This window comes from Palaemon carinicauda, chromosome 31 (assembly GCF_036898095.1).
Source record: "Palaemon carinicauda isolate YSFRI2023 chromosome 31, ASM3689809v2, whole genome shotgun sequence".
NCBI classification, from domain to species: domain Eukaryota; kingdom Metazoa; phylum Arthropoda; class Malacostraca; order Decapoda; family Palaemonidae; genus Palaemon; species Palaemon carinicauda.
Window position 1 is genome coordinate 20704967 of NC_090755.1, and position 12606 is coordinate 20717572.

The 12606-nt window shown below is 39.9% G+C and overlaps 1 protein-coding gene across 5 annotated transcripts in view; it reads right to left on the reverse strand.

Annotated features, from left to right (window-relative positions):
- The window catches only part of Pi4KIIIalpha (phosphatidylinositol 4-kinase III alpha), a 303864-nt gene that overhangs the window by 247066 nt on the left and 44192 nt on the right, over window positions 1-12606 (reverse strand). For 2 of the 5 annotated variants that reach the window (XM_068355017.1, XM_068355016.1), the window contains exons 3-4: window positions 9544-9723; window positions 9169-9204 (exon numbers count right to left, since the gene is read on the reverse strand). In XM_068355017.1, the coding sequence (XP_068211118.1) occupies window positions 9169-9204; window positions 9544-9723 (216 nt within the window). The remainder of the gene's footprint in view (window positions 1-9168; window positions 9205-9543; window positions 9724-12606) is intronic. The other 3 variants (XM_068355018.1, XM_068355020.1, XM_068355019.1) reach the window with 3 other exon arrangements.

Here is a 12606-nt window from a genome sequence, read left to right on the forward strand (position 1 = left end):
CTCCAGCCCATGGACCAGCAAGTTATTTCAAATTTTAAAAAATTGTACATGAAGCATCTCTTCCAGAGATGTTTCCAAGTCACAGAGAGTACAAACCTCACTCTGCGTGAATTCTGAACCCATTCAGCAGTCTGAGGTGGCTGACATCGTACATCTTGGTACGTCCATGGGGCTGGAAGTTAGCGCCGAGGATATAGATGAACTTATCGAGGAGCACCACGAGGAGTTGATGACGGACGACCTGAAGGAGTTGGAGACGATGCAAGTGAGTGATGTTCAAGAGCACTTCTCTAGCGGTGATGAGGAGGATGTTACACCTTTGAAAACGGAAGACATTAAGGAAATTCTCGCATGTTTCCATAAAATGGCAGACTACGTCGAAAAGGAACATCCAGAAAAAGTTTATACCAACCGTGTGCTTCAACACTGCAATGACGTTTGCCTAACGCATTTTAGAAATGTGTTGAAAAGTAGGCAGAAAGAAGCTTCAATGGATAGCTTCTTATTAAAGAGGCCAGCGGTATTAGTAGGCCAAGACAAAGGTGAAAGTGAAGAAAAGAAACAGAAAAGAGGAAGGGATGAAGAATTAGAAGGTGAAAGTAAAGAAAAGAAACAGAAAAAAGAAAGTGATGAAGAAGTAGAAGAGATTTAGAAAATATGAAAAACGTAAAGTTATAAAAAAGCAAACAAAAAAAATTCAATTTTAAGTTTTATGTTACCGTTAAGTGTTAAAGTAATTTTTTCTTTCATTTTATAGTTTTCCATACGTAATGTTAAGTGTTAATTATTTCTGCCATTTTTTTATTTCGTAAAGTTTAAGTGTTAATGTGTTAAGTGTGTAAATTACTGTACATAGTCTGTCACTTGTTACGTTTTCTGCCTTATGCCATCCTCCTCTGCCGCGACTTCGCTATCGGACATCGTCTCAATCAAAAGGTAAGTTTCAACTTTTTTGTTACACTAATTAACTGTAACCTTTTTTTCAGGGTATCAATCCTTAATTTAGGTGTACGTACAGGTAACAATACACCTTCACTGATCCAAATGTTTTACATACAGTACTGTAACTTTTATACAGTAGTAAAGAAAACGGACCGTTTTCTTAGGGCTTGGGGGGGATAACTAGGCTATAACTACATTATTGAATAATCTCATAGTGGTTTCTGGAATGGATTAGGCTGTTTTTAACGGTTGGGTTAATTATTGAATGATAGAAAGGGCTGCATTGCATGTTTATTACTACAGTTTAGCGTGTTTATGGAAGAAAAGGTGTCTTTTCGTAAGGCTTGGAACGGATTAGGCTATTTACATGTAAAACGCGACTCATGATACGAAAAAATCAGGATACGAAACCGTATCCTGAACGGATTACTTTCGTATCTTGAGGCATCACTGTATATATATATATAAGACCAAAATAATGATTTATTTCTGGTTTGAAATAAACCCTCTTTTACCTCCAATCTCTTACATTGTTTTGTTAAATAGACCAAGAAGTAAATTAAAAAAGGATTTACAGTAATGCACAGTACGTACATCATTTACAGCACTCATTCAATTCAGCCGATTCGATCATGAAGTAAAATGCAAACACTAAGACCACTTGTTCTTGTACATTTCTATCATGTAGTATGATAATACTGTAAAACATTTGATCATTGATAAAATGCAAAAACTACCGCAGTGCACGAGGCCGCTTGTTTGCGTACGTTTCTATCGTGTGATATGATAATAAAACATTTGATCGATGATAAAAGGTAAACACTATGCAGTGCATAGGGCTACTTATGTATATAACTATTGCATAACAAGATAATAAAATAATAGAAAAACCTAGTATATAATCTTATACAGTAAGCAAAACATTTGCAATAAGCTGATATTTATTTTATATGAAACAACTACTTGTTAATTTTTGTAGCTGGAAATTGCAGGCATGCGAATTAGATTGGGACTCCCCTAGATAGATAATTTAACAATTAATAACATAAACATTTCCATTTATGAACAGTTTCTTGGAACCTATTGTGTTCTTAAGTTGGGTACCTGCATTAACACTAACATCTAGTACTGAAAATTGTTTAATTATAGATTAAGAACTTAACCACCTGTTCTTAACTTAGAAGTTGAAGACAAATTTTTTCTGATGTTAAGAGCACGCAAAATGTCCTATGTATGTTTCAACAGAAATAAAGATATTTGCTTTGCAAATACAAAAGACAGGGTAAAGCAGTCTCCAGTGTTAGTATTGGTTCTTGGTAGATGACACATCATCAATAAAAACCAATTCAGCATTGGAGGAGCTGTAACAGGTTCACTAGAACCAGAAACAATGGGTCCCCATTATAGAGTGAGTTTGCGCTTTGAACGTTCATACACTGGCCATAGGGCAGGGAAGACAATATTTCTTTGGAAATATTATGTCATATTGGATTCCCTATTCTACCATTGAAATATAAGTCCTTGGGGACTACACATCAATCTAACCCATAAAATCACAAATTCTAAATATAAATTGTATTTTCTAACAATACAAACCCGAGTCCCTTAATAGGAGTATGATTTTAGCATGGCTGTAACATGGCTGTCAAATTTTATAATAAGGCATCAGCAGTTACTGGTGGGAGGCAGGGAAGACCCAACCCATAGACAGTATACAGATTACTCACTTTGACATACTCCGAGGGCTTGCATGATGGTTGAGGCAGGAAATGAAACCTAAAAGACAGGTTTGTATAGTCAGGAAAAATATAAATTACTTTTAATATTTGTGATTTGGTCCTACATGAATATAATCATCGCCCTTTATTAGGAGACTTATCCTTGGGGGGAGGAGGCCACTATAACTATACTCGTTGGTTTAAAATCCCGGGATATCAATACACTTGGCCCTGAGAAAGGTTTGGGATTGTGGATTCCTACAACCTCCCAACATAAGAATAGATTCTCATGAGGTGGGATAGGATTCTGTCTGCTGAAAGACAGTCAAGAAAGAATCTATATTCTCAGATGGATATGATGTCACAATGTATGGCTAATTAGGCGTACTTTAACGTATACTGTAACTCATCCATCTTTCCCCTCATAACGAGGATGGGGGAGATACAACCAGTTGAAGGGTGTGCACCACCACATAGTGGTTTTACTAATGCATAGTAGTATACCGATGCATAGTAGCGTGGTACTGGACATGCACAAATGTTACATGGAGAGCTAAGTACAGTAGCAAGTAATCTCGACCTCTCTTTCTTCATCTTCGGTGAGAAAAACAGTAGTAGTCACTTATACGTAACTCCTATTATTCAGTCTTAAAGAAATAATCATCCAAAAATGGGAAAAGAATGATGGAGCTCTTTTTAATTCCGACTGAATTCATGGATTCGATGTAGGCGCTAAGAGACAAACATACAGTAGAAGTGAAGGAATAACTTGAAGTTCTCCTTCCATCGACAATGTTCAAGGGTGTTTGATTCCTTAGCTACGATGAAATCATCGTCTCTAGTCAACACTAGCAAGGGAATAAAGAGCAACAGGAATACTGCTGTTGAACAGGAACAAAAAAGGACTTTTGTTGCAGGGGAAAAGCTTATTTTTGGGGAGGTGCTGTGTGGTCTCCTAGGACTTTCCCATGTAAGGATAGAATAGGGAATCCAATCCAATATAAATACCAAAGAAATATTGTCTCCCCTACTCTAAGACCAGTGTATCAACGTGCAAAGCAGGACTCAGTGTGTATAAGGGAGATCCATAAATTTAGCCTCATTTGAACTTTCCACAACAATTGAGTAGCTAAAATTTGTCTCCTATGAGTGACGTTATGCACAGCATCATAGAAACGAACCATCCTCTCAGTTGAGTGCCAGTGTACCGACAGCACAACAAACTCTAAAGCACCATTTACAATTAAACATGTACAGTACAATAATGCTCCACTCCCTTGCACGAGGCAGCTAGGAGGAGGAAAGGTTTTAGAGGCAACAGAGCACCTCCCAAAAAATAAGCTTTTCCTTTGTCAAAACTCCCTTTTAGAGATTAAAAATATTGTGTGGTCTCAAGGGACTTAGTACTAGAGTAATAATAAATAGACTCGTGCTCATTCCTAGACAAACCTCTGCAACCAACCAAACCTACAACACATGCTCATATTTCCAAAGGTAAGAAGAGAAACTAGTAAGTCGGACTTATCTCACAAGGGTGAGTGAAGAATACTGGCTGTACGACACTCCATTACTCAGCCTCTGAAGGGCCTAGTTGCCTTGGTCTTTATCTCCAGACTACCCCTTCATGGGTCATGAATGAGCCAAATACCATGTATGAAGGTTGTATTACTTGGATGTGTTTCAGGTACGTAGTGTGCAATAAACACCCTATGCCCAAACAACCACATAAAACTCTGGATGTTCTGAAATTGCATATTAGCAAAGACTACTAGTAAAGAGGAAATTTTTCTCATATTATGGGATTTAATTAAGTTCATTAAAATATGGATAACTGCTCCTGAAAGAGGCTTGAGGTCTAGGTATTTTGAAGCATACTACCTTCTCAATATGTGGATTGCTGTAAATATACAGTAATTTTAATAGTTGGAAAAGCAGAATGCTATAAGCCTGAGGGATCCAACAGAGAGAATACCCAAGTGAGGAAAGGAAATAAGAAAACTACAAGAAAAGTAATTAATTGAAATATTTTGAGAACTGTAACAACATTAAAATAAATATTTCTTATATAAACTATAAAAACTTAAAAAAAAACAAGAGGAAGAAAAATTAGATAGAATGGTGTGCCCAAGTGTACCCTCAAGCAAGAGAACTCTACCACCAAGACAGTGAAAGACCATGGTAAAGAAGCTATGGCACTATCCAAGACCATAGAACAATGGTTTGATTTTGAAGAGTCCTTCTCCTAAAAGAGCTTCTTACCATAGCTAAAGAGTCTCTTCTACCCCTACCCAGAGGAAAGTAGCAAGTGAACAATTACATTGCAGTAGTTAACCGCTTGAGTAAAGAAAAATTGTTTGGTAATATCAGTGTTATCAGGTGTATGAGGACAGAGGAGAATATGTAAAGAATAGGACAAACTATTCAGTGTATGTGTAGGCAAAAAGGAAAATGAGCCATAACCAGAGAGAAGGATCCAATGTAGTACTGTCTGGCCAATGAAAAGACCCAATAACCCTGTAGCAGTAGTATCTCAACAGGTGGCTGGAGCCCTGGCCAACCTACTATCTTATCTCCAGACTCTAGAGCCAAGATATAAAGTGAATCTTGTCTCTGAAGAAGCTATTTATTTTTAGTTAGAAAAAGGAGACCCAGGGTCAGAATTAGAATACAGTACAACGTGGGATCTTTGTTATCTATTCCTGGCTCTCCTTGGAAAACTGCTAGTTCACGTACTCTTGCTCCTGAGGCTAAACCTGTTAAAAATATAGTCTTTATAAAATTTCTTTAAGGGAAAGGAGTAATTATCTAATTTAGCCAAAAATTCCAGAAACCTATCCAGAGACCAAGAAACCACAAGGTTGGGTGAAGATGGTCTACGTAAAGCAAAATGGGTGATTTTATGAAACATGTCCAAGTCCACGTCAAAGGCATGCTTGATAGGTTCTGTTGAAACTGATTTATATGACAGTACAGTTGATGACTGGAGCCTCCTCTCCTCGAAAAGGTGAATCAGAAAGAAAGCCAAGATGGAATCATCTGGGTTATCTGTCTAGGTGACTGACTCCTTTAAAAATAAAAAAGCAAGCCAACTGCATCTTCCATGCCCATTGGTATTATCCTGTGGATGAAGACCTCTTGAAGGTTATCAAATAAGTCATGTTGTTAGATGAAAAGTCTTTCTCAAAAATACGGGAAGAGAAATTCAAGAGTGAAGGTTCTGGGCTGGAAAGGAAGATACAGTACAAAGGTAATACGCCTTCCTACTTTCTGATACAGCTGTGCAAACCAAAGCGGTGCATTCTTGATCAAGGATGCTGAAGCAATGGCTACAATTGGTTGTTGGGCCAAAGTGGAGCACAGCTGTCCCTGAAAAATCCAGATTCAGCGCATCTCTTGTCATTGCTTGAAAGTCCACATTCAGAGCTATATATAGTAAAAGTTTGTGGTTCTCTCTCATAGCAAACAGGTCTATTTGGAGATTCGGAACTAGCTTTAAAATATCTTAAAAAGAACTCTGGCCTTGGATCCATTCCATATATTTTCATTTTTACTAGCTAAACTACAACCCTAGTTGGAAAAGCCGGATGCTATAAGCCCAAGGACTCCAACAGGGAAAAATAACACCGTGAAGAAAGGCAATAAGAAAATAAATAAGCTACAAGAAGGCATCCCCCACTACATTGAGTGAACCTGACCTATGGAATGGTGAGAGGAACACATTTCTCTATTGAAGAAACTTCATAGTGGGAAGATTCACTGCATTGAAAGTTCTCTTGAGGAACTTCATAGTGGAAAGAGTCACTGCATTGAGAGTTCTTGAGCAGGATTCCCCACTCTTGAGATAACAGATATCTGGTTGTGTATGAAAATCTTTATATGCGAGTTCCTTTTTAAACTAATTCTCTCCCTTATCAGGAAGACAGCTATCAGTTCCAGCACCTTTAGGTGAAATGCTGCAAACTGAGGAAACCATTTCCTGAACACAAAGATCTCCTCTGGATGACCTTTCCAACCCAACCAGGATGCATCTGTATGAAGGATCATGGTAATTGGGGGAGGGACCAACAGGACCGATATGGCCAAGGAAATTGGCATCATCCATGGCCTGCAAATTCTTTAGCAACAACTGAGCACGACAGTCCCAAAACCCTTTCCGGGCTGCCCTTCTCCACACGCAATTGTGGTAATTCAACCTGTTCTTTAACACCAGGTTGACTATTGAGGAAAAGGGAAGGCGGTCCAAAATCTTCTCCAGCTGCCGCCTGGAAGAAAAGCAGATCGAGACAGATTCCGATCTTGCTTAGAATTCTTTGCCAAGATGATTTTCTAAGGATTAGTGTGTTATTCACCATATTTCATTGGAGACCTAACCACTGAAATATCCTTCCTGATATTAGCCTTGACTATGCAAAGTTGATCAGGAAACCTAGGTCTTGAAGAACCTGTAAAACCTTATTTGTGTAAGTGACGCATACGTAATTCTCTTGTCTCTGCCCATATCAGCCAATCATCTAGATAAGATATGATCTGAACTCCCTGCAACTGCAGGATTTTTATCACTATCTTTAATAGCTTTGTAAAGACTTTTGGGGCAATGTTGAGGCCAAATGACATTTCTATTGAATCTGTACACACCTTTCCCGAGCCGACACTCTAGCCAAGGTAAAAAATGCTGGGCAATAGGGGCATGCCAATAAGTGTCTTTTAGATCTATAGTATAGGTCGAAGCTCTTCAGAGTAGTAATTGGCAGACACGCAGGAGGGTTGTAATTTCTTAATGAATCACAACTGATTAATTTGTTTAAGTGAGATAGGTAGAGGATCACTCTTCTCTCTGGGGAATCTTTCTTCGCTATGCTAAATAGACTGAACTGGAATCTTAGAAACTTGCCCCTTTCAATGTCTCCTTTCTTCAACACCTTGCTTAAAAAGGTGTCAAGTTCCTGGGTACTGACCTGATGATACTTGTGGCACAGAAGAGGTTTTGATAATGACCGAGACCCACGAATCTATACTCTGCGCCCACCGAGAAAAGGTCCAATGTTCTCAAAAACAATTTACAACCCCACACCCGAAGACTCCTCATTGACAATAACCTCTGCCTCTAGGTAATTTACAAGCTCTTCTGTTTCCCTTGAATGATCTTCAATGGCCTCCCCTTGCTCTAAAGCCAAAGTTCACTGGGCTTGGAATACGGCCTCACCTTGGGTGGGATAGCTTTGCTGTCTTTGACCCTCCCAATGAAACTTTGATGTAGGCTGAGGCTTGGGATAGGAAACAGGACCTGATCTCTTTGTGGGTTGGTTTTGCGCCTACTGCTGGATTATATATGCTGGGAGTTTATGAAAGGAAGTCTTCATTTTTAAGGAAGGGCTAAAAAGCTTCCCTCCACTCTCCAGAGGGGATGTGGCCATTGCTTGGTGGAAAAAGAATTTACACAGTGGACAAGTGTACAAAGATATTTTACTACTCTCCAAATCAAAGACACCCAGTATGTGGTATCTTACCTCAAACTTTGCTCTAACAGAGTTCTGCAAGGCCTCGTAAATGGGTTTATACAGAAGCTTTACCACCGCCGAAGTGGCCATCTGGGACCCCTATAGGCCCCAATTCCAAGGAAGTCACAGCAGACATCAAGTTGAAAAAGGTCTACCCGGCATCAAATTTTGCTGTCAGGAAGAGATCTGGGACTAGAAGGAAATGGTCACCCAATTGACTGGTACCAATCTGAATGTCCCATTTCTTAGGAAGGAAGACTTCACTAAACCCTTTTAGTTCCACGAAACCTTCAAACTCTTTAGGATATTTGCAAGTTACACAAAGTGTAAGTCAGCTACAGTTACAGACAGAGAAAACTGCAGAACCTTCTTTCTTCCTTTCTCCTTGCACTCCACGATCTGCTAACCATAAACTAGAAGAAAAAAAACAAAAATTAAAACAGCCAGTAGGAGGTGCCAGGAGCATGTCTGTGCTTTCCAGTGGCAGTAAACAAAGTGGCTACTAAGTGTACTGGCTGGGAGCAGGATTTTCTGATGCCAGACAGTAAATACCGACAGCTCGATATAAATTTTGACAGCCAAGTTACAGCCAAGCTAAAAATACTCCTATTAAAGGACAAGGGTTTGCATTAGTGTAGGAACAAATATTTCATCAACAGGGCTTATTAAAAGCATATCATGAGTTTAAATTTCTAACTGTATAAGATTCACTGTTTTTGTTTTGTAATACTGTTTATGTATAGCAATTTTCATATGCATAATTGTATTTGAGCATCTTTGTGTGCATAATTGTGCATCTGATATTACTTACAGCATAATGGCATTGTGCTCAATGAATGTGAAAGACAATGATTATCTCCTGTCTTCCTTCAGGTGACCTTTGATATCATTAAAAATAAATTAAAGGCAAAAATAATTTCAAATACCAAACTTCAAAAAGCAAAAAGACTGGAGAAATCAGTTCTCCACTCACATCATTTGTTAAGCTCCAATGCGCTTTTGTAACTTACCAGCCAGCTCAGGTGGGATAAAGTGAATTGATGACCCTTGGAGGCACACACATAAAATGAAAAACAAAAATGACACTTTACGCAGTCATCTATAAGGATCACCATCAACTTTGAACAATGCAGAAAACTTAATTCCATCTCTTAAAAAATAAAACACAACAGTAAATGGACAAAAAGAAGTATCAATATCAGTTAAAATTTTATTCCTGATCATGAAGGTGATACCTGCTTTTATAACCTTTAGCTAAAGCTAGAACTGATAACAGCCTACAAAAACTAAAATTAAATAGAAACAATAATACACTACTGTACTGATAGCAGAGTGTATAAAATGTCATTAACAAGTTTACCAACTAAAAACAAACTAAGACTCACTTTTACCATTAATTGAACGCAGTTGTTCATCTCGCACTGCTCGTGTGATAGCATTTGTTAATGTAGCTAAAACTTCGACTTGGGTGTTGATGATTTCCTCCCGTGTTTCTTCACTATGGGTAGCAATATCACTTAACAGAGTTGTCAGTAAGAAGCTAAAACGTTCAGCAACAGGGATTCCTGAAATAATTTAATAAAACTCATCACAATGGTATTCAACTACACAAATATTTGTTTCATCATAACTTCATCAATCATATATGTGCTCATATTTGTGGTCTCAAATGTCACAAGACTCGACAGTCTTGTGTGACAAACATTATAATTTTCAAAATTAATATGACATTTCAGCTCTTTACTATGGAGACACGCATTTTGGTGGGTGGAAATCAAAGACCAACTGGCTATGGAGACACGCATTTTGGTGGGTGGAAATCAAAGACCAACTGGCTATGGAGACACGCATTTTGGTGGGTGGAAATCAAAGACAAACTGGCTATGGAGATACGCATTTTGGTGGGTGGAAATCAAAGACCAACTGGCTATGGAGACACGCATTTTGGTGGGTGGAAATCAAAGACCAACTGGCTATGGAGATACGCATTTTGGTGGGTGGAAATCAAAGACCAACTGGCTGGTCACTGACCTGGAAAACATTTCTTGTGCTTCACACGAGCTGTGGAAGAGCGTACCCTACCACCTCACCACCTCTCAATGAAATATATTGGCCAGAGCAATTGTGCGAAGTATTGAGAACTAAACATTTTGACTTGGCCAGGTAAGACATACCCTGTACCTAAGCTCCTTTCTTATCTGGACGTTACCCCGATTCCTACCTCTCTAGACGATCAGAGACATAACAAATATATTCCACATACTGTATCAGGTTACACAAGGGACAATGGTATCCACCTGCAGTCAAAGCAGATCAGTTTGCAGACTTCCTCAGGTGATCAAGCTCCGAGAGAGGGGAGAAAAGGTCAGTCATACGAACAGTCATACCAGACTTACAACTGGGTAACATCTACCCTCAACCGACTGCTACTTGTCCTACAAGGGGACTGAGTTTTTAATGACCATATTTTGTCCAGCCACCACAAAATGTGTCAAACCTCATGTGGGTTACGTCCTGCAGGAAGTGGGCGGTAATTGTTGTTTGACGCTTCCACACGCCTGCATGTGAGACCTGCGTCACATTAGAATTCTTTTTGAACGCCAGGGATGTGCTAACACCTCTAATGTCATGAGCTCTAGGTCTACAGTCAAGAGGGGTCGAGTCTGATTGGAGGGCTTGTTTGATCACCTTCCTGATCCAGGTAGAGATCGAGTTCTTTACAATTATCCTCTTTTTTTGACAATACCTGTTCTTACGAACAGTCTATTGACTTGTAGACAAGCTCAAACATTCCATTTATTTCCTCAGTGCCCTAACAGAGTATAGTAACAGCTGATCTGGATTACTTGTTACAGTACGGAGAGACTGAATATGGAAGGGCTTGAATCCAGGATACGCTACAGCCAGATTTTGAGTCTTGGTTATAAACTCCGGGACAAAGTTGAGTGTCACCTGCCCCCATCCAACTTGAATGGGCAATGTCATAGGACAGACCGTGTAGCTCACTGACTCTATAGCAAAGGCCAGGGCTAAAAGGAAAACCATCTTTAGGGTCAGGTCATAATCAGAGGACCGTACAGGTACTACTGTACATTTCAAGGTGGCCGTCTGATTTCTGACTGGGGGCACAAGAGCTTGAAGCTTTGCATGAAGAGGGACAATTCCAACAAGGAGGAAATGCCAACTCTATTTAGTCTAAAGGCAAGGCTTAAGACTGAGCGATAGCATTTTACCTCTGACGCTGGGCAGAGTTTTTCTTCCCTGATGTATAACTAAAGCTCCGCTATCACAGGGATAGTGGCACCGAGAGGAGCGATAATCCTTCCAAGGCACCAACCACAGAATATAGACAACTTCACCAGGTAGACAACGGAAGATGACTCTCAGAGGTATGTTGCCATCCTTCTTGCAGCTGGTTACAAAAGTTACTGGATAACCTCCAAGTGTGAAGCCGTAGTGAAGTTACTGCTCTGTAGAATATCTTCACATATGGTTGTCTAAGTGATCGGGAAGTGGAGGGAGCTCTCTTGGAGCCTCTGTGAGCAGATGTAGAAATCAAGAAACCATTCTGCCTGTTGCCACATTGGAGCGATTAGGGTCATTAATAGATCTTCTAATGCCTTTACTTTGTTCAGAATCCTCCTTACTAAGCAGAAGAGGGCAAACGCATAGATGTCCAGGTTGTCCTATGGGTGTTGGAAGGCGTCTTGCCACAACGCATGGGGATCTGGTACTGGAGAGCAGTACACTGGAAGTTTCTGGTTGAGGGATGTCACAAATAGGTCCATTATCGGTAAACCCCAAAAATTCAAGACTTAGTTGGCCACCTGATAATTTAAAGACCATTCGGCTCCAACTATCTGAGTCCTCCTGCTCAGTTTATCAGCCGAGATGTTTCTTATGCCAGGAATAAAGCGGAATGAGAGGGCTTCCGAGTTGTCTTCCTTCCATCATTATTTCCACAACCAGATGACAAAGGGGCCGTAAAAAAGTACCTACTTGCTTATTTATATAAGCCACCACCATAGTGTTGTCGCTCATCAGCACCATGGAGTATCCTGAAAGGAGCTGTTGGAAATGCTTGAGAGCTAGGAAGGCTGCTCTAATCTCTAGGAGGTTTATGTGACAGTATTGCTTGGCTTCGGACCATAGCCCGGAGGTCATGTGCTGCAACAGATGAGCCCTCATCCTACTTATGATGCACCCGTAAAGAGCATCAATTCTGGGGGAGGAGAGAGAAAGGTCTACTCCCCTAAGTAGGTTGGTATCTGATACCCACCTGTTACAACCCTATCAGGACCAGAAGGTCCAGAGGATCCTTGTGCTAAGACCAGAAGGCATTCAGATGCCACTGGAAGGCTCAAGTCTGGAGACAACTGTTGGGTAACAGACCTCCAAGGAAGTGAGGTATCCTAGCAACTTCTGCCATAGATGGGCTAACAGTTCGT